This window comes from Scyliorhinus canicula, chromosome 25, assembly GCF_902713615.1.
Source record: "Scyliorhinus canicula chromosome 25, sScyCan1.1, whole genome shotgun sequence".
In the NCBI taxonomy this organism is placed as follows: Eukaryota; Metazoa; Chordata; class Chondrichthyes; order Carcharhiniformes; family Scyliorhinidae; genus Scyliorhinus; species Scyliorhinus canicula.
Window position 1 is genome coordinate 8128024 of NC_052170.1, and position 22598 is coordinate 8150621.

At 52.2% G+C, this 22598-nt stretch overlaps 1 protein-coding gene across 4 annotated transcripts in view; it reads left to right on the forward strand.

The window, feature by feature from the left end:
- The first annotated feature begins 245 nt into the window (after positions 1–245).
- LOC119957132 (microfibril-associated glycoprotein 4-like) overlaps positions 246–22598 on the forward strand; it is a 36693-nt gene continuing 14340 nt past the window's right edge. The window contains exons 1-2 of one of the 4 annotated variants that reach the window (XM_038784875.1): positions 275–311; positions 15455–15647. In XM_038784875.1, the coding sequence (XP_038640803.1) occupies positions 15627–15647 (21 nt within the window). In that variant the 5' untranslated portion in view covers positions 275–311; positions 15455–15626. Of the gene's footprint in view, positions 312–10494; positions 10529–15454; positions 15648–20639; positions 20681–22598 lie in introns of those variants that run through there. The other 3 variants (XM_038784876.1, XM_038784878.1, XM_038784877.1) reach the window with 3 other exon arrangements.

Here is a 22598-nt window from a genome sequence, read left to right on the forward strand (position 1 = left end):
CCTTCTTTCCTCTCCATTTACCCCTCCTCATCCCCTCCTTGTCCGTCTCTACGTCCCCGCCCCATCCCCCTCCCCATCCCCCTCATCTCCCCCCCTCGGCTCCCTCCTCTTCCCCCTTTCCTCCTCCCCTTCTCCTCCTCTTTCCATTCTCCCTCCTCTTCCCTCTCTCTCTAATCCCCCTAACCTCTTTCACCACGCCCTTCCTTTTGCTTTCTGCCACCTCCCTCAAACAGTACTGCCACTGGCCACCATGTGGTGCTGTTGAGCAGCCTGGGAGAGCAGCAACATCAGGCTCAAACTAAGTCCTAAAGGTATCTCCAGATTTGAGATTAATTTAACAACAATTGTTTATGTGAAGAAAACTTAGCTTTTAAAAAGAGGAGGGGAGCTGAATTTCCAGCCTTTTATCAATGTCCAGGCTGGATTTGAACTATTTCCAGGCACTGTGGGGATGAAAGTCAATTAGGCCTCAAAATCTGTCAAATCTGCAAAAAATGACTTATTTGTATTTATATGTACTTGAGAGTGTTTGTATGGATAAGTGTTTTTAATATAATAGTGTCCTTGCTTATTAAACTGGTGATATCTGGGGACTTCCGGTGGCGGCAATGAGTAGCTAAGCTGCACATTCGGCAGCTCCCGCTGAGAACGGACTTTGGGGCTCTTTTCAGGGCCCCCAACGGAGCTGTAGCGACAAATCCCGACGGGGGAAGAGGTCAGGAGTCGACCCCGACGGTCCTATGGTCCGGACCAGGAGTGGGGTAAGGAAAAACCCGGAGACAACACCCCTGAAAAAACGGGGGAAGGAAGACAAAATGGCGGCCGGCGGAGGCCTTGAGGAGCTGAGGCAGTGGGCGCAGGAGCAGCAGGCGACTCTGCTGCGCTGCTTCCAGGAGCTGAAGTTGGAGCTGCTGGAGTCGCTGAAGGTAACCAACAGGGAGCTGGTGGAGACCCAGACAGCCCAGGGGGCTGCGATCCGGGAGCTGCAGCAGCAGGCCTCCGAAAGGGAGGGTGAGGCCGTGGCGGGGAAGGTGGAGATGCACGAGGCGCTCCATAAAAGATGGCAGGAGCGGTTCGAGGAGCTGGACAACCGGTCGAGGAGGAAGAATTTGCGGATCCTGGGCCTCACGGAGGGGCTGGAGGGGTCGGACCTAGCGGCCTATGTGGTGACTATGCTAAACTCGCTGATGGGGGCTGGGTCCTTCCAGGGGCCCCTGGAGTTAGAGGGGGCCCACAGAATTCTGGCTAGGAGGCCCAAGCCGAACGAGCCGCCGGGGGCGGTGCTGGTGAGGTTTCATCGGTTCGTGGATCGTGAGTGTGTGCTCCGGTGGGCCAAGAAGGAGCGGAGCAGCAAGTGGGAGAACACGGAGGTGCGGATCCTCCAGGACTGGAGTGCGGAGGTGGCGAGGCGGCGGGCCGGGTTTAACCGGACGAAGGCGGTGCTCCACAGACGGAGGGTGAAGTTCGGAATGTTGCAGCCGGCGCGTCTGTGGGTCACCTATAAGGATCGGCACCATTATTTTGAGTCCCTGGAGGAGGCGTGGGCCTTTGCGCAGGCCGAGAAATTGGACTCAAACTGAGGGTCTAGGATGGGGGATGCTGTATAATACTGTATTTGTATTTGTATTTGCTTGGTTTAGTGTAAGATGTGGGTTGGCCTTAGGGTGGGTGGGGTGATGTCGTTTTGTCTTTTCTGTATGGGTTTTTATGGAGGGGTCGGGTGGACGGGTTCGGGCAGGGGGGTAAACGGCGAGTTTGGGGAGCTGGTGGGGGGGACTGACAATGGGAGAAGCCCTGGAGGAGGCGGGGCCGGGCAGGGCGAAAGCGCGGGCTTTCTGCGGGTTTCCCGCGCTGGGAGATGGTGGGGCCGGGGCTGAGAAGCGCGGGCCGTTGCTGGCTGTTTTCTTTTCCTGCGCAAGAGCGGGGGGGGGGGGGGGGGGGAGAGGACCCATTGACGGGCACAATGGAGGAGGAGCAGTCCCACGTGGGGAGGAGTCGAAGGTAGGGCGGGAGTCGCCGGGGTCAGCAGAAGTTAGCTGGCTCACGAGAGTGTTATGGAGGGAGGGGCGCGGCTAGGAGGGGTCCTAGCCTGGGGGAGGAGCTGGAGGACGCAGGGGGTGCTGGAGGGGGGGAGTTGCCGCCGTGGGAAACTGGCAGAGCGGGGGACGCTGGCCGGGGGTGGGCAAGGGTTGGGGTATGGCTAATCGGCAGGGGAGGGGGGCAGGGAGCCCTCTGATCCGGCTGATAACCTGGAATGTAAGGGGGCTGAATGGGCCGGTCAAACGGGCCCGGATATTTGCGCACCTGAAGGGGCTGAAGGCGGATGTGGCCATGCTCCAGGAGACACACCTGAGAGTGGTGGACCAGGTCCGGCTGAGGAAGGGATGCGTGGGCCAAGTATTTCACTCAGGGCTGGATGAGAAGAGTAGGGGGGTGGCGATCCTGATGGGGAAGAAGGTGTCGTTTGAGGCGTTAAAGGTGGTGGCTGACAGTGGCGGGAGATATGTGATGGTGAGTGGCAAGCTGCAGGGGGAGCGGGTGGTGTTGGTGAATGTTTATGCCCCAAATTGGGACGATGCGGGGTTTATGCGACGTATGTTGGGCCGCGTTCCGGACCTGGAGGTGGGGGGCCTGATCATGGGGGGGACTTCAACAAAGTACTGGATCCCCCATTGGATCGATCCAAGTCCCGGACGGGTAGGAGGCCGGCGGCGGCTAAGGTGCTGAGGGGATTCATGGATCAGATGGGAGGGGTGGATCCCTGGAGGTTTGCGAGACCAAGGGCCAGGGAATACTCGTTTTTCTCCCACGTACATAAGGCCTACTCGGGGATTGATTTTTTTGTCCTGAGCAGGGGGTTGGTGTCGAGGGTGGAGGATGTGGAATACTCCGCCATTGCCATTTCGGATCATGCCCTGCACTGGATGGACCTCGGGCTGGGGGAAGAGAGGGACCAACGTCCGCTCTGCCGCATGGAGGTGGGGCTGCTGGCAGATGAGGAGGTGGCCGAGAGGGTTCGGGGGTGTATTGAGAGATACCTCGAGGCCAATGATAACGGGGAGGTCCGAGTGGGGACGGTCTGGGAGGCATTGAAGGCGGTGATGAGGGGGGAATTGATCTCCATCCGAACCCATAGGGAGAGGGGGGAGCAGAGGGAGAGGGAGAGACTGATAGGGGAGATGGTGCAGGTGGATAGGAGATATGCGGAGGCCCCAGAGGAGGGATTGCTGGGGGAGAGGCGTAGCCTTCAGGCCAGATTCGACCTATTGACTACCAGAAAGGCGGAAGCTCAGTGGAGGAAAGCAGAGGGGGCGGTGTATGAATATGGGGAGAAGGCGAGCAGGATGCTGGCGCACCAGCTCCGAAAGCGGGACGCGGCCAGGGAGATTGGGGGAGTGACGGATAGGGCTGGGAAGGTGTGTGGAGGGGAGTAGATGTTAATGGGGTCTTCAGTGACTTCCATGGGGAACTGTACCGGTCGGAGCCCCCGGTGGAGCGGTTGGAATGGGGCGCTTCTTGGACAAGCTGCAATTCCCGAGGGTGGAGGAGGAGCAGGTGGAGGGACTAGGGGCGCCGATCGAGCTGGAGGAGGTGGTCAAAGGGATAGGGAGCATGCAGTCGGGGAAGGCGCCGGGGCCGGACGGGTTTCCGGTGGAATTTTATAAAAGGTATTTGGACCTGTTGAGCCCCCTGTTGGTCCGGACCTTTAACGAGGCAAAAGAGGGGGGGGGGGCTTTGCCCCCAACTATGTCACGGGCGCTGATTTCCTTGATTCTGAAACGGGACCCTCTGCAGTGTGGATCATATAGGCTGCTGCTGAACGCCGATGCTAAGCTGTTGGCAAAGATCCTGGCCACTAGAATAGAGGATTGCGTGCCCGGGGTCATTCATGAGGACCAGACGGGGTTTGTGAAGGGAAGGCAGTTGAATACAAACGTACGAAGGCTCCTCAACGTTATTATGATGCCGGCTGTGGAAGGGGAGGCGGAGATAGTGGTGGCATTAGATGCGGAGAAGGCCTTCGATAGGGTTGAGTGGGAGTATTTGTGGGAGGTGTTGGAGAGGTTTGGGTTTGGGGAGGGGTTTATCCGTTGGGTGAGGCTGCTCTACGAGGCCCCGATGGCGAGTGTAGCCACAAATAGGAGGAGGTCGGAGTACTTTCGGCTGTACCGGGGGACTAGACAGGGGTGCCCCCTGTCCCCCTTGCTCTTCGCGTTGGCAATTGAGCCCTTGGCCATGGCGTTGAGGGAGTCAGGGAACTGGAGGGGCCTGGTGCGGGGTGGGGAGGAGCATCGAGTGTCGCTGTATGTGGACAATCTGTTGCTGTATGTGGCGGACCCGGTGGGGGGGATGCCGGAGGTGATGAGGATTCTTAGTAAATTTGGGGGTTTCTCAGGATATAAGTTGAACCTCGGCAAGAGTGAGGTGTTTGTGGTGCATCCGGGGGATCAAGAGGAGGGGATTGGTAGGCTCCCATTGAAGCAGGCAGGGCAGAGCTTCAGGTACCTAGGGGTCCAGGTGGCGGGGAGCTGGGGGCCCTGCACAAGCTCAACCTCACAAGGTTGGTGGAGCAGACGGAGGAGGAGTTTAAGAGGTGGGATATGTTACCGCTGTCACTGGCGGGGAGGGTGCAGTCCGTTAAGATGACGTTGCTCCCGAGGTTTTTGTTCCTGTTCCAGTGCCTTCCCATCCTTATCCCGAAGGCCTTTTTTAGGAGGGTCAATAGGAGTATCACGGGATTTGTGTGGGCGCATGGGACTCCGAGGGTGAGAAGAGTGTTCCTGGAACGAGGCAGGGATGGGGGGGGGCTGGCGTTGCCCAACCTCTGTGGGTACTACTGGGCTGCCAGTGCAGCGATGGTGCGTAAGTGGGTTATGGACGAGGAAGGGGCAGCAAGGAAGAGGGTGGAGGCGGCGTCTTGTGTGGGCACGAGCCTGGAGGCGCTGGTAACGGCGCCGTTGCCGCTCCCTCCAACGAGGTATACCACGAGCCCGGTGGTGGCGGCTACCCTCAAAATTTGGGGGCAATGGAGACGGCACAGGGGAGAAGTGGGGGGCTCGATGGAGGCCCCGATACGGGGGAACAATCAGGTTGTCCCAGGGAGCATTGATAGCGGATTTCTGGGCTGGCACAGGGCAGGGTTTAGGAGGTTGAGGGACCTGTTTGTGGAGGGGAGGTTCGCGAGCTTGGGGGAGTTAGAGGGGAAGTTTGGGCTCCCCCCCGGAGAACATGTTTAGGTACATACAGGTGAGGGCGTTTGCCAGGCAGCAGGTGGAGGGGTTCCCCTTGCTGCCCCCACGAGTGGTGCGGGATCGGTTGCTCTCGGGGGTGTGGGTTAGAGGATGGAGGATTTCGGACATATAACGGGTAATGCAGGAGGTAGATGAGGCCTCGGTGGAGGAACTGAAGGGTAAATGGGAAGAGGAGCTGGGTGAGGAGATCGAGGAGGGGACGTGGGCGGATGCCCTGGAGAGACTGAATTCCTCCTCTTCCTGTGCGAGGCTTAGCCTCATACAGTTCAAGGTGCTGCATAGGGCCCACATGACTGGGACGAGGATGAGTAGGTTTTTCAGGGGCGAGGACAGGTGTGCTAGGTGCTCGGGGAGCCCAGCGAACCACGCCCATATGTTTTACGCGTGCCCAGCGCTGGGGGAGTTTTGGAAGGGGGTAGCAAGGACGGTGTCGAGGGTGGTGGGATCCAGGATCAAGCCAGGCTGGGGACACGCAATTTTTGGGGTGGCAGTGGAGCCGGGAGTGCAGGAGGCGAAAGAGGCCGGTGTTCTGGCCTTTGTGTCCCTAGTAGCCCGGCGGAGGATCTTGCTCCAATGGAAGGATGCGATGCCCCCAAGCGTGGAGGCCTGGATCTCGGATATGGCGGGGTTCATTAAATTGGAGAGGGTGAAATTTGCCCTGAGGGGATCAGTACAAGGGTTTTTCAGGCGGTGGTAGCCCTTCCTGGACTTCCTGGCGGAACGGTAGGGAAATAGGCCGACAGCAGCAGCAACCCGGGGGGGGGGGGGGGGGGGGGGGGGGGGGGAGGGAGGGGGGGGGGGGGGGGGGGTTGGGATCGGGGAGGGGGGAGAACTGCGTACATGGGTCTGTGGGATGTGGCGGGTGCTATGTCTCTCCCTTTTGCTGTTTGGGTGCTCTTTTGTTTTTTTTGTTTTTTTCCTTTTGTTTGTAGTTGCTTTTGAAGTTGGGTGGGTATTGTTCTTGGGGTGTTACCGCGGTTGTTTTGTTAATAGAGTTAAGATGTTTATATTTTGTAAAAATTTCAATAAAAATTACTTTTTTAAAAAACTGGTGGTATCTTAGAATTAGGTGGCGATATGGGGTTACGGAAATTGGGTGTTGGTGGGCCTAGATCGGGTGCTCTTTCAGAGGGTAGACTTGATGGGCCGAATAGCCTTCTCCACAATAGGGATTCTATGGATGTTGAAAATTTGGAAATCACAGATTTTAAATTGTTCAATAATTCTGGGTCTTAGTCACAAAATTTTAGTCTGTGTGTCAGGGACAAATGTTAAAAGTCAGCAACAAATGGGTTAAAAAAGGGAAAAAATAGTAACAAGGCAAAATTAATGGCTCTTTACTTAATTGCACGTAGCATTTGGCACAAAATAAATGAATTACTGGCACAGATTGAGGTTAATGGGTATGGTCGGACAGCAATTACAGAGATGTGATGACGGGGAGATCAAAACTGGGAGCGAAATGTTCCGGTGGAAGTGGCTTTTTATAAGGATGGGAACGAAGGAAAGGGAGGTGGGATACGTATGATAGCAAGAAATGACCTTGGATCGGAAGATAGAACATAGAACAGTACAGCACAGAACAGGCCCTTCGGCCCTCGATGTTGTGCCGAGCAATGATCACCCTACTCAAACCCACGTATCCACCCTATACCCGTAACCCAACAACAACCCCCCCCTTAATCTTACTTTTTTAGGACACTACGGGCAATTTAGCATGGCCAATCCACCTAACCCGCACATCTTTGGACTGTGGGAGGAAACCGGAGCACCTGGAGGAAACCCACGCACACACGGGGAGGACGTGCAGACTCCGCACAGACAGTGACCCAGCCGGGAATCGAACCTGGGACCCTGGAGCTGTGAAGCATTTATGCTAACCACCATGCTACCGTGCTGCCCCAAAGATGTAGGGCACGATCGAACAGCCTCGTTACGCCTGAAAAGCAACGCACCGCGGCGCAGTGTGATGATAGAAGCCGGGAGACCCCACGCCCAGGATCAACCCGGCTCGCAACGCCTGCCGAGATCTAACGGGATCTCTGGAGATGTCGCAATGTCAATCCCGCTATTGTGGACAGGGTCACCTTTTGGCAAATCCGTGTATTAGAGCAAGACAGCTAGTCCCGAGGCACCAGAAAGCTTGGGATCAATCTCCTTGGCCTCGGAGATCCTGGGCGAGTGCCATTCAGTACTGATCTCCCCAAACAGGGACCAGATGGAACGGCACTCCTGGGGACCACTCAGAGGTTCCTGCAATGAAACATGATATAACATCAAGAAACAAAATTTACAATATGAACAATCAACAACAGTCAATAAATTAGATGTTTCGGAGGACGTTGATTCCTGTACGGTTATCGGCGAACCTTCTCCAGATTGTGCATGACTCCCTCAGACCCCGTGCCTCTCCCCTCGAGGCTTCAGTCTCGCTGCATTCACCCAGGTATTTTAGGTCTGGGTTCCCGGAATAGCACTTCCAACCTCTCCAGTTGAAGCTGTTGCTCCTGTTGATTTCCAAAAGGGTCCTCGCCCTGCCAGAACAAATCAAATTTAGCCTTTAGGGTTGCGTTGTTACAGGTTACAATGATTTTCCTTGCTGTTCATTTGACTTTGGAGGCTGCTGCACAGAGTGAAATAGGAAACGGATATTGATGGTTGCAGTCTGCACTCTGAGCAACTCCAAGTCTTTCTATTTGGTCAGAGGAACACTCCCATCGAAATATACTTCATGAATTTCCGTGCTGGCTCCCTTTGCTCTTGTTGTTGACCTTGTTTACAATCAGCGATCTTTTGATTCTTGTTGACTACTGATGCATGAAGGGAGTCAGTAGCTCTATTTCCAAACTGAATGTTCATTCCAATCAACTCAAGACTTTCCTCATGAGATGCGCCTCAATTTCTTGTTCCCCGGTAGGAATTTACAAAGGGAGCACATCGTGCATTCCCAAAATCCTCACCCAATTTTTCAGTCTTCTTTTGACCTCCATTTGTGTCAAAGTATTCATACCCATCTTCCGTAAATGCTCTGTCCTTTGTTTCTCGATTCTGGACCACATTTGTCGCATTAATGCTGAGCCTTTGTCGACTTGGTCCCAGATCTTTTTTAAAAATAAATTTAGAGTACCAATTCATTTTTTTCCAATTAAGGGGCAATTTAGCGTGGCCAATCCACCTGCCCTGCACATCTTTGGGTTGTGGGGGCGAAACCCACCCAAACATGGGGAGAATGTGCAAACTCCACATGAGCAGTGACCCAGGGCCGGGATCGAACCTGGGACCTCAGCGCCGTGAGGCAGCAGTGCCAACCACTTGCGTCACCGTGCTGCCCTGGATGTAGGTATTTCAGGCGAGACAGGGAGGTAGGTAAAAGAGGTGGGGAGTTTCAATACTGGTTAGAGAACATGTTACATCTGTACAGAGGGCGGACACCATGGAAGAATCATGAAATGAGGCACTGTGACTAGAGCTCAGAAACAGGAAGCGGGCAGTCACTATGATGGGGGTGTACTACAGGCCTTCCAACAGACCACAGGATGTTGAAGAACAGATATGTAAGCAGATTCTGGATAGATGTAGATGTACAGGGGGCAGCAGGGTAGCATGGTGGTTAGCATAAATGCTTCACAGCTCCAGGGTCCCAGGTTCGATTCCCGGCTGGGTCACTGTCTGTGTGGAGTCTGCACGTCCTCCCCCTGTGTGCGTGGGTTTCCTCCGGGTGCTCCGGTTTCCTCCCACAGTCCAAAGATGTGCGGGTTAGGTGGATTGGCCATGCTAAATTGCCCGTAGTGTCCTAATAAAAGTAAGGTTAAGGGGGGGTTGTTGGGTTACGGGTATAGGGTGGATACGTGGGTTTGAGTAGGGTGATCATGGCACGGCACAACATTGAGGGCCGAAGGGCCTGTTCTGTGCTGTACTGTTCTATGTTCTATGTACAGGGTTGTTGTCGTGGGAGACTTTAATTTTCCTCATATTGACTGGAAACCTCTTAGGGCTAGGGCTCTGGATGGTGAGGAATTTGTTAAGTGTGTCCAGGAAGGGGGCAGCATGGCGACACAGTGGTTAGCCTCACGTTGCCGAGGTCCCAGGTTCGATCCCGGCCCTGGGTCACTGTCCATGTAGAGTTTGCACAGTCTCCCCGTGTTTGTGTGGGTTTCGCTCCCCGTGATTGTGTGGGTTTCGCCCCCACAACCCAAAGATGTGCAGGGCAGGTGGATTGGCCGCGTTAAATTGCCCCTTAATTGGAAAAAATTTAATTGGGTACTCTAAATTTATTTTTAACAAGTGTGTCCAAGAAGGGTTTTTGGAACAATATGTGGATAGTCCGACTAGAGAGGAGGCTATATTGGACCTAGTACTAGGGAACGAGCCGGCCAGGTCATCAGAGTTGCAGTGGGAGAACATGTGGTGAACAGTGACCACAATTCCGGAAGCTTCCGGAAGCTCATGGAAAAGGACGAGTGTTGTCCTAGGGTTAAAGTGCTAAATTGGGGGGAAGGCCCATGATCAGATTAGACAGCAGTTGGAGGCTGTTGTTTGGGAAGGGCTGTTTGAGGGTAAATCCACATTTGGCATGTGGGAGTCTTAAGGAGCAGTTGATGGGAGTGAAGGACAGGCATGAGCCGGTTAAAAAGGAAGGGCAGGAAAGGCAGGATTCGGGAAACATGGATGACCAGGGAAATTGAGAATCTCGTCAAAAAGAAAAAAGACACATATGTGAGGTACAGGCAACTAAAATCTGATAAAGCAGTTGAAGAATACAAGGAAAGTAGAAAAAAGCAGGGAGTTAGCAGGGCAAAAAGGGAACACAAAATGTCCTTGACAGACAGGATTGACGAGAATCCCACGGCATTTTATACGTATCTTAGGAACAAGAGGGTAGCTAGAGGAATGGTTGGTCCGCTCAAAAACAGAGGAAGGAAATTATGCGTAGAACCAGAGGAAGTAGGTGAGGTCCTTAATGAGTATTTTGCATCGGTATTCACAAAGGAGAGGGACATGTTGACTGGTGGTGTCTGAGAGGGATGTGTAAACACTTTAGAACAGGTCGTTATTACAAGGGAGGAAGTATTAGGTGTGTTTAAAAAGCATTAAGGGAGACAAATCCCCAGGGCCAGATGGCATCTATCCCAGATTCCCGGGGGAGATAAGAGATTAAATTGCTGGGCCTCTGACTGAAATCTTTGTTTTCTTGTTGGCCACAGGTGAGATCCCAGAGGAGTGGAGAATAGCCAACGTTGTACCGTTATTTAAGAAGGGTTGCAAGGATAATCCAGGTAATTATAGGTATTATAGCTTGACGTCAGTGATAGTGAAATTGTCGGAAAAGACTCTCAGAGATAGGATCTATGCACATTTGGAAATGAATGGTCTTATCAGCAACAGACAGCATAGTTTTGTACGAGGGAGACGCTAATTTAATTTAATTTGTTGAGGAGGTGACAAAAATGATTGATGAGGGAAAAAGCAATTCATAAGGTCCCTCATGGCAGGCTGGTGCAAAGGATTGGACCACATGGGGTCAGGGGTGAACTAGCTGGATGGATCCAGAACTGGCTTGGCCATAGAAGACAGAGGGTAGCAATGCAAGGATGTTTATCCGAATGGAGGTTGTAACTAGTGGGGCGAAATTCTCTGCAAGGCCCGAAGCCGTCGTGAAACCCGGAGAGGTTCACGACGGTGTCGGAGGCCACTCCTTGACCCTTATTCTACCCCCCGGGGGGCTAGAAGGGCCGTGCCGTAAATCTTGGCCGCGGGGCCTTGTCGCTGGCGTCAAGGCCCGGCGCGCTGAGAATGACGCGGCCGGCGAGCCTAATGACGTCAGCCGCGCATGCGCAGGTTGGCCGGCTCCAACCCGCGCATGCGCGGCTGACGTCACGACAGCTGACGGCTCAAACCCGCGCATGCGCGGTTGCCGTCTTCCCCTCCGCTGCCCCGCAAGCCGTGACAACTTGATCTTGCGGGGCAGCGGAGGGGAAAGAGTGCGTCCCTTTGAGACGCCGGCCCGAGCACAGTGGTGGTGCTCACTCCCCTCTCCGCCCCCCCCCCTACAAGCCACAAAACAGCTGCTGGCGCCATGTTCACGCCAGCAGCGACCAGGTGTGGTTGCCGCCGGCGTGAACCAGTCGGGAACGGCAGGCCGCTCGGCCCATTCGGGCCGGAGAATTGCGGGTCGCCGTGAAAAACGACGGCCCGCGATTCTCCGAACGGCGTGTCGCAAAACGCAACACGCCATTTGGGGGGGGGGTGGGAGAATCGCGGGGGGTGCCAGAGCGGCCCTCCTCCCGCGATTTTCCCACCCGGCGTGGGAGCGGAGAATCGCCCCCGTGGTGTTCCGCAGGGATCAGTATTGGGACCTCTGCTCTTTGGAATATATATAAAACTGACTTGGAAGAAAACGTAGTGGGTCTGATGAGCAAGTTTGCGGATGATACTAAGATTGCAGGAGTTGTGGTAGTGATGAAGATTGTCAGAGAATACAGCAGGCTGCAAAATTGGGCAGAGTAATGGCAGATGGAATTTAACCCGGACAAATGCGAGGTGATGCATTTTGGTAGATCCAATTCAGGTGGGAGCTACGAAATAAATGGCAGAACCATCGGGAGCACAGAGACACAGAGAGATCTGGGCTGGCAGGTCCACAGATCCTTAAAAGTGGCAGCACAGGTGGAAATGGTGGTAAAGAAAGCATACGGCATGCTTGCTTTCATCGGACGGGGTATCGCGTATAAAAGCTCAAAAATTATGTCACAATTATATAGAACGTTGGTTAGGCCACATTTGGAATACTGTGTCCAATTCTGGTCACCACACTACCAGAAGGACGTGGAGGCTTTGGAGAGAGTACAGAAAAGGTTTATAGAACAGTACAGCACAGAACAGGCCCTTCGGCCCTCAATGTTGTGCCGAGCCATGATCACCCTACTCAAACCCACATATCCACCCTATACCCGTAACCCAACAACCCCCCCCCTTAACCTTACATTTATTAGGACACTACGGGCAATTTAGCATGGCCAATCCACCTAACCCGCACATCTTTGGACTGTGGGAGGAAACCGGAGCACCCGGAGGAAACCCACGCACACGGGGAGGACGTGCAGACTCCACACAGACAGTGACCCAGCCGGGAATCGAACCTGGGACCCTGGAGCTGTGAAGCATTTATGCTAACCACCATGCTACCCTGCTACCCTGCTACCATTACCAGGATGTTACCTGGAATGGAGGGTATTAGCTATGAGGAGAGAGTGAATAAACTGGGATTGTTCTCCCTAGAGAGACGGAGGCTGAGGGGCGACCTGATAGAAGTTTATAAAGTTATTAGGGGTATAGACAGGGTGAACAGTTGGAGGCTTTTTCCCAGGGTGGAAATGACAATTACAAGGGGGCACAAGTTCAAGGTGAGGGGGGAAAAGGTACAGTGGAGATGTGCGAGGGGTGTTTTTTACACAGAGGGTGGTGGTGGCTTGGAATGCACTGCCAAGTGAGGTGGTTGAGGCAGATATGTTAGCGACCGTTAAGACTTATCTGGGTCGGCACATGAACAGACGGGGTATAGAACGATACAGGCGGTTGGTCTAGATAGGACACAGGCTTGGTGGGCTGAAGGGCCTGTTCCTGTGCTGTATTGTTCTTTGACTACAGAGCTAGAATCCTCAACCGCTCTTCATATGACAAGCTCTTCATTTCTGGGATCATCCTTGTGAACCTCCTCTGGACCCTCTCCAAGGCCAGCACATCCATCATCCGATACGAGGTCCAAAACTGCTCACAATGCTCCAAATGGGGTCTGAGCAGAGCTTTGTACAGCCTCAGGAATACATCCCTGCTCTTGTATTCCAGCCCTCTCGACTGCCAAATTATCCTGCACGTTATCCTGAAGAGAACCCTGAATGAGGACTCCGAGGCCCCTTTGTGCTTCTGATTTTCCAAGCCTTTTCCCATTGAGAGAATGGTCAATGCCTCGACCAAAGTGCATAACCTCAGCGTTTTCAGCACCGGCTACTTTCTGTTCCTTTAGGCTTTTGGTCGGGGCGGCTTCACACTCCGACAGGAGAGTCACCTCGGCCCGGTTCAGCTCGAACCTCTCAATGATCTCCAAATTCACCGCATTCAGTTCATGTCTTTAAAGCGTGTGACTCTGATTCACCTTCTTGCTGGCTACATTTGAGGAATCTGAACCTCTTGGCGTTGACCAATGAGAAATGGACCTCCACTATTTCATCATCTGTTTGCGTACAGTCCGTTCTGGTTTTGACCGCGTTGGAGGTTGGTCCAGTTTTCCAATGGGCGCCATACCCAACATTCCGGACCTGTGCTGCGTCCCCTGGTTTGAATCCTCTGTCCTGTTTCCGGTGGCCGTGATACCCCCTCCTCCGGGGGTCTTGTTTCTATTCCACCTTCCCACCGAGGCTTGTACATGTCGAGCTTAGATGGGCCCAGAGCTGTCAACCCACCAGGAACTCTGGGGCTGGTTTAGCACATTGGGCTAAATAGCTGGCTTTTAAAGCAGACCAAGGCAGGCCAGCAGCGCGGGTTCAATTCCCGTACCAGCCTCCCCGGAAAGGCGCCGGAATGTGGCGACTAGGGGCTTTCCACAGTAACTTCATTGAAGCCTACTCGTGACAATAAGCGATTTTCATTTCGTTTTCAACTCTGCCGACGCTACCCAATCATAGCATGTGGTGTGGTTCAATAATTCAATTTAAAACGTGCCAGTTTTGTATCACCTGACCCTGCAGTGTGCTTTCTCACACCCCTCTCAAACGGTTGCACTGCCCTCTCAGCTAGGCCGTTCAAAGAAGGGTGATATGGGCAGCACGGTGGCACAGTGGGTTAGCACTGCTGCCTAAGGCGCTGAGGGCCCGGGTTCGAATCCCGGCCCTGGGTCACTGTCCGTGTGGAGTTTGCACATTCTCCCCGTGTCTGCGTGGGTTTCACCCCCACAACCCAAAGATGTGCAGGGTAGGTGGATTGGCCATACTAAATTGCCCCTTAATTGGAAAAAATGAATTGGGCACTCTAAATTTTAAAAAAAATAAAAAAAGAAGGGTGATATGTGGCCGTTCAAATGTGTTTCACCCCCATTCGCTTGCAAAAATCCCTGAAATTCTTCGCTTGTTGAAGGGGTGCCGTTATCGGTGACAAGCACCCGTGGAATACCGTAGGTGCTGAATGATTGGAGTAGCTTCTTTCTGGTGATCCGCAAAGTGGTGGAAGGCATCTGATGTATATCTGACCACTTTGAGTGGACATTGATTAGTAGCAAAAACATTGACCCAGGAAAGGGCCCGGCGAAGTCAGGGTGCAAATGCACCCAAAGGTGCCCCTGCCACTCCCACAGATGGAGCGAGGCAACTCTTCCGGAAGTTTCCTTTGTAGTTCTTGCAGGATGGCGTGGCGCAGTTTTGCCAATGTGCGAATTTGTGAGGCCATGACAGGTAACGTGTCCGTGAAATTTAGTGCCAACACAGCTTTGCCCGCTACTGACGGGGACAGGGAGCATACAGTCAGACTTCAGATCAGACTGAAAGTTGGGGCTCCGCAGGCGATCAGCGGTGTTACCTTAAGCCGGTCATCTCCTCCAATACCATTCACCTGGATGAAATACCACAGCCGTTCAGTACACTGGGCCCAACCTTCCACGCTTACATGAGAGGCCTCCAGCCTTCCAAAGTGCAGCATTTTAAAAATCTCACCGACCTTGTTCTCGTGCTGAGGAATTCAAGTGCGATCCGGACGTCCGGAATCGCAGCCTTGTCGCCAGTATAAAAGCTCGGGAGACCCGGAAAGACCACGACGTGGCGTACATAGCTCCCAACTTGACTCCCGAACATGCCGGTCCCAATCCAGGCCGGCTTTTAAGAGGGGCTATTAGCCCCAGCTGATGGGCCCCACCCATTCGTGGGGAAGCTCATATTCCCTGAGGCCCATGGGGGGGGAGGGATCAATCATCAGTTATTACAAAAGGCAAGTTGCATGAGAGCGCTGGAACAAGGTGAATTTGGGCAGAGGTAAAGCTCAAGAGTGTTTGTTTAGTGACTCATATGACTGTTCTTACAACCTGCATGTTAAAAATTATAGTTTAAATGTTCTCCCTGATCTGCATCAGCTCATGTACGTCCTCAATCACTTGTGCTGAGTTCCTCCTTTCTGTTCACCTGGTCATGAGATCTCCTTTTTGTTTATTTTGACACCAGCATCAATCAGAAAACCAGGCAAGTACTCTTGACCACGTCACACCGAAGCCTAACGACATCAATCAAACTGCGATGCTTTAGACTATAGAGTGTGTTTAATGTGAGCAGCCCACCACATTGAGCTCTGAGTGAGCTCTTGAGGAGACCAAGTTTATGAGTTAAGAGAGGAAAGATGGCAGGAGTAAAGTACCAGGTAAGCGACCACGTGGAAGCGATGCCTGTCAGAAAAAACTCAAGTTTACTTTACCCGCTATACTGCAGCTGCTACTCCCTGAAGAGCCTCCCTTACCCGGCCCACACTCGAGACTGGGGATTTATGTCCCATGAGCCTCCTGGCTTAAAGGTATATCACCGCCCCCTCATCTAGAATTTCATAGAATTTACAGTGCAGAAGGAGGCCATTCGGCCCATCGAGTCTGCACCGGCCCTTACAAAGAGCAACCCACTCAAGCCCACGTATCTACCCTATCCCCGCAACACCCACTTAGCCTTTTTGGACACTAAGGGCAATTTAGCATGGCCAGTCCACCTAACCTGCACATCTTTGGACTGTGGGAGGAAACCGGAGCACCCGGAGGAAACCCACGCACACACGGGGAGGACGTGCAGACTCCGCATGGACAGTGACCCCAAGCCGGGAATTGAACCTGGGACCCTGGAGCTGTGAAGCAACTGTGCTAGCCACTGTGCTACCCTGCTGCCCGGGTACTCGGGTGAGGCCACAGGAACTCTGACCTCGCAGACCCATGGCCTCCCGTTGGGTTACAACAATGGATTTTATTCCGTCAAGTAGAACGAGAGTGTTCATTCTTTTTTTTCTTACGATCGGCGGTGAAATTTGCTGCCCGGGTCCCTCTGCGTCAACTCAATGGATGCCGGTCAGAGGCCATTGCCCGGGTTGGTGCGAGCCGTGTCAGATCGAGCTGATGTCCCATCAAGCCTTTGTGGGTGCATCAACTTGGGCAAAGGCGGGAGACGAGGAAGGTAGGTGCTTGGGGCAAATGCACAAGTTCTCACGTATCAAGAGGGAAGTGGAGAAGAATTAACAACCAATGGGTCCAAGCGGTCAATGCAGTGAATAAACGCACTGTCCAATGTGGCCAAGAGCCCGCCAGACCCGGGAAGGGCCAGCTTTGAGCCATGATCAATTTGCTGATCTTGGCTAATAAGGTGGCAAGGGTTTGTTGCTGGTGAATGGGAGGCAGTGCCTAAAAGGGGTGGGACAGGAACTGTCAAAAGGAACTGCGGGATTGTGGAGAAAGCAGCACGAGGTGGACCCACACAGGTACAATGGGCCTAATGGCCTGCTCCTGCACTGTATCGTTTTAATTCGATTGATAGCACACTTACTTAGGGCAGCACGATAACACAGTGGGTTAGCATTGTTGCCTCACGGCGCCGAGGCCCCAGGTTCGATCCCGGCTCTGGGTCACTGTCCGTGTGGAGTTTGCACATTCTCCCCGTGTATGCGTGGGTCTCGCCCCCACAACCCAAAGATGTGCAGGGTAGGTGGATTGGCCACACTAAATTGCCCCTTAATTGGAAAGAAATGAATTGGGCACTCTAAATTTTTTTTTAAAAAGATTCACAACCTTCATGGTAAATCACAGAATCTCAAAATCGTTTTGAGATGAGCATTTGACAGGGGCGGCACCCGTGACCCTGAGGTCACCCCAAGCTATGGACCAGACCCCCCCCCCCCCCCCCCTCTCTCTCTCCCCCCCACCCCCCACCCCCTCATGTGTTCACCCCCATGGGCTGAGAGCTTTGGGGTCATTTTTTTTCAGAGCTCCATCCAAATATTTTTTTAAAAACCACGTTGATAGGAACTCCCCACCCACCTCTCGCCCATGTACAGAAATGCGATTGTGAAACCGGATTCCTATCAATCCGTTTATAGAAAGTGTTCGCGCTCAAGCTTCAACAAGATTAGGGAGGATGGTAAAAGAGGTGGGGGGGGGGGGGTGGCATTGTTAATTAGAGATAGTATAACAGCTGCAGAAAGGCAGTTCGAGGGGGATCTGCCTACTGAGGTAATATGGGTTGAAGTCAGAAATAGGAAAGGAGCAGTCACCTCGTTGGGAGTTTTCTATAGGGCTCCAAATAGCAGCAGAGATGTGGAGGAACAGATTGGGAAACAGATTTTGGAAAGGTGCAGAAGTCACAGGGTAGTAGCCATGGGTGACTTCAACTTCCCAAACATTGAGTGGAAACTCTTTAGATCAAATAGTTTGGATGGGGTAGTGTTTGTGCAGTGTGTCCAGGAAGCTTTTCTAACACAGTATGTAGATTGTCCGACCAGAGGGAGGCCATATTGGATTTAGTACTTGGTAATGAACCAGGGTGATAGATTTGTTAGTAGGGGAGCATTTTGGAGGTAGTGACCACAATTCTGTGACTTTCACTTTAGTTATGGAGAGGGATAGGTGCGTGCAACAGGGCAAGGTTTATAATTGGGGGAAGGGTAAATACAATGCTGTCAGACTAGAATTGAAGTGTAGAAGTTGGGAACATAGGCTGTCAGGGAAGGACACAAGTGAAATGTGGAACTTGTTCAAGGAACAGGTTCTGCGTGTCTTCGATATGTATGTCCCTGTCAAGCAGGGAAGAGATGGTCGAGTGAGGGAACCATGGTTGACAAGAGAGGTTGAATGTCTTGTTAAGAGGAAGAAGGAGACTTATGTAAGGCTGAAGAAACAAGGCTCAGACAGGGCGCTGGAGGGATACAAGATAGCCAGGAGGGAACTGAAGAAGAGGATTAGGAGAGCTAAGAGAGGGCATGAAAAATCTTTGGCGAGTAGGATCAAGGAAAACCCCAAGGCCTTTTATACATATGTGAGAAATATGAGAATAACTAGAGTGAGAGTAGGTCCGATCAAGGACAGTAGCGGGAGATTGTGTATTGAGTCTGAAGAGATAGGAGAGGTCTTGACCAAGTACTTTTCTTCAGTATTTACAAACGAGAGGGGCCATATTGTTGGAGAGGTCAGTGTGAAACAGACTGATAAGCTCGAGGAGATACTTGTCAGGAAGGAAGATGTATTGCGCGTTTTGAAAAACTTGAGGGTAGACAAGTCCCCCAGGCCTGACGGGATATATCCAAGGATTCTATGGGAAGCAAGAAATGAAATTGCAGAGCCGTTGGCAATGATCTTTTCGTCCTCGCTGTCAACAGGGGTGGTACCAGAGGATTGGAGAGTGGCGAATGTCGTGCCCCTGTTCAAAAAAGGGAATAGGGATAACCCTGGGAATTACAGGCCAGTTAGTCTTACTTCGGTGGTAGGCAAAGTAATGGAAAGGGTACTGAGGGATAGGATTTCTGAGCATCTGGAAAGGAACTGCTTGATTAGGGATAGTCAGCACGGATTTGTGAGGGGTAGGTCTTGCCTTACAAGTCTTATTGACTTCTTTGAGGAGGTGACCAAGCATGTGGATGAAGGTAAAGCAGTGGATGTAGTGTACATGGATTTTAGTAAGGCATTTGATAAGGTTCCCCATTGTAGGCTTGTGCAGAAAGTAAGAAGGCATGGGATAGTGGGAAATTTGGCCAGTTGGATATCGAACTGGCTAACCGATAGAAGTCAGAGAGTGGTGGTGGATGGCAAGTATTCAGCCTGGAGCCCAGTTATCATTGGTGTACCGTAGGGATCAGTTCTGGGTCCTCTGCTGTTTGTGATTTTCATTAACGACTTGGATGAGGGAGTTAAAGGGTGGGTCAGTAAATTTGCAGATGATACGAAGATTGGTGGAGTTGTGGATAGTGAGGAGGGCTGTTGTCGGCTTCAAAGAGACATAGATAGAATGCAGAGCTGGGCTGAGAAGTGGCAGATGGAGTTTAACCCTGACAAGTGTGAGGTTGTCCATTTTGGAAGGATAAATATGAATGCGGAATACAGGGTTAACGGTAGGGTTCTTGGCAATGTGGAGGAGCAAAGAGATCTTGGGGTCTATGTTCATAGATCTTTGAAAGTTGCCACTCAAGTGGATAGAGCTGTGAAGAAGGCCTATGGTGTGCTAGCGTTCATTAGCAGAGGGATTGAATTTAAGAGCCGTGAGGTGATGATGCAGCTGTACAAAACCTTGGTCAGGCCACATTTGGAGTACTGTGTGCAGTTCTGGTCACCTCATTTTAGGAAGGATGTGGAAGCTTTGGAAAAGGTGCAAAGGAGATTTACCAGGATGTTGCCTGGAATGGAGAGTAGGTCTCACGAGGAAAGGTTGAGGGTGCTAGGCCTTTTCTCATTAGAACGGAGAAGGATGAGGGGCGACTTGATAGAGGTTTATAAGATGATCAGGGGAATAGATAGAGTAGACAGTCAGAGACTTTTTCCCCGGGTGGAACACACCATTACAAGAGGACATAAATTTAAGATAAAGATAGATAGGTTCTTTACCCAGAGAGTAGTGGGGGCATGGAATGCACTGCCTGTGGAAGTAGTTGAGTCGGAAACGTTAGGGACCTTCAAGCGGCTATTGGATAGGTCCATGGATTAGGGTAGAATAATGGAGTGTAGGTTAACTTCTTAAGGGCAGCACGGTAGCCTTGTGGATAGCACAATTGCTTCACAGCTCCAGGGTCCCAGGTTCGATTCCCGGCTTGGGTCACTGTCTGTGTGGAGTCTGCACATCCTCCCCGTGACTGCGTGGGTTTCCTCCGGGTGCTCCGGTTTCCTCCCACAGTCGAAAGATGTGCCGGTTGGGTGGATTGGCCATGAAAAATTATCCAAAATGCTTTGATTAACCTAGGACAAAAGTTTGGCGCAACATCGTGGGCCGAAGGGCCTGTTCTGTGCTGTATTTCTCTATTTCCAGAATTTTACTCAGTCATTTCTTGCTGTTGAAGTGTTAATGGTCCGATGGTCAGGCATTCTGCCAGCGATGGCTGTTGAGACGGCGGAGAGTATGTCATCGTCCTCCGACAGCCCGTTCACTCTATCAACCGGCGTTCCCTGATGTAAAAGCTGCCGTTAAAGTGGAGCAGAGAGAATGCGAAGGGTTAACTCCCTCCCAGCTCAGCAAACTGCCTCAGAACAGGTGATATTCATGACATGTTCCTGGAGAAAACTGGCACCGAATAAAATAAAGAATGCTGGAGGGAGGACTTGTGTCATAACGTTCCAGGTAGTGGCTCTCGCTGATTTGGGCCATTTCATTCTCATCCCACAGCCGTACCCGGCCCGATCTCATTCACACTAGCCTGTCACGATTGGTAAGATGACAACGCAGGTAAGAGCCACAAGTGGCAGTAAGTGTGATCGCTTTTAGTTGCTACAGGGGCTAGAGTAAAAAAAAAACGTTTGTGTTGCAAATTTGCCCCTTTGTCCTCATTGTGCTGGAACGTGGGCATCAATGTGCCGAGCCTTGTGGTCAATATCCTAGACCCCACCATCAATAAAGGGATAAGACGCCGGAGGTGCGAGCTGAAAGCAGAAGGATGGTGGAAACGGACAGCAGGCAAGTTGGATGACTGAGGAGAGAAAAGGCAGGTTGTTTTTTTAAGATTCATTCGTGGGATGCAGGCACTTGTTGCCCACCCCTAATTGCCCTTAAGAAGGTGCTGTGGAGAGGAGTGGGGGTCACCGCTGCAGTTGATCTGCTGTGCATTTAGGGAGGGACTTCCAGAATTTTCACCCAGACACAGTGGAGATGTCGACATGGTTCCCGGCCAGGGTGCTGCGTGACTTGGAGACACATTGGCAGGGAGTGGTCCCACTATGAGTCTGCTGCCATTTGTTCTGCAAGGCGTTGGAGGTCATGGATTGGGAAGGCGCTGTCAAAGGAGCCTTGGCGAGTTGCCGCGGCGTAACCTGTCGATAGCACGCATGGCTGCCGCTGCGCGCCGGCGGCAGGTGGCTTGCCGATTTGAGAAACCCGTTCGTTCAGACTCTTCCAACGGCAGGATTTATCTTCGACGTTGATCTTGTTGGAAGCTGACCTGGCACGCAAATCACATTTTCCTTTTCTGGAACGAAATGGGTTCTCCAGCAGGACAATGGCAGACCAGGCCCAGTCAGCTCTGCCAAGTCCTCCTCACTAACACCCGGGGACTTGGGCCAAAATTGGCAAAGCTGTCACACAGACTAGTTAAACAACAACCTGACATAGTCATACTCAGTCATACCTTTCAGCCAATGCCCCCCAGACACCAGCATGGCCATCCTGTTCTACTGTTTTGATATTGTTTGCTGTCTCAGTAAGAGATCTTGGAGTGTTGTACGGTTAAACATAAACCTTTTATTGTTAACCGATGACTATACACATATCTAAGGTACTCCCATGCTGGTTCCTTCCAGACTTTACTCCACAGACAGTCTACTGTCGAGTGACTCTCGACATCGCTACTCAGAGCGGTGCGGGCGGCATGTTAGCACAGTGGCTAGCACTATTCTTCACAGAGCCAGGGTACCGGGTTCGATTCCCGGCTTGGGTCACTGTCTGCGCAGAGTCTGCACGTTCTCCCCATGTCTGCGTGGGTTTCCTCCGGGTGCTCCGGTTTCCTCCCACAAGTCGCGAAAGACGCGCTTGTTAGGTGAATTGGACATTCTGAATTCTCCCTGTGCACCCGAACAGGCGCCGGAGTGTGGGGACTAGGGGATTTTCACAGTAACTTCATTGCAGGGTTAATGTAAGCCTACTTGTGACACTAATAAAGATTATTATTTATACTGTTCTCCAGTTCGACATTAACCCTTATGCCGCCCAACACCCTTATCCCCGGGCAGCACGGTGGCACAGTGGTTAGCACTAATGCCTCACGGCGCCGAGGTCCCAGGTTCGATCCCGGCTCTGGGTCACTGTCCGTGTGGAGTTTGCACATTCTCCCCGTGTCTGCATGGGTTTGACCCCCACAACCCAAAGATGTGCAGGGCAGGTAGATTGGCCACGCAAAAATGCCCCTGAATTGGAAAAATGAATTGGGTACTCAAAATTTATTTTAAAAAACACCCTTACACCCAGCATCATTTTTATTATTTTAAACACCTCAATTAGATCATGGCTCAATTAACCACAGATCAAACAGCATAAACAGCCAGCATAGACGGCAACCTCATTTTTGTGGCACCAGATGACATGTTTGAGACTTTATTTGGTGTAAAGGTGACCATCACATTTTTCAGCTGGCAAATACAGGTTTAGGGTTAGT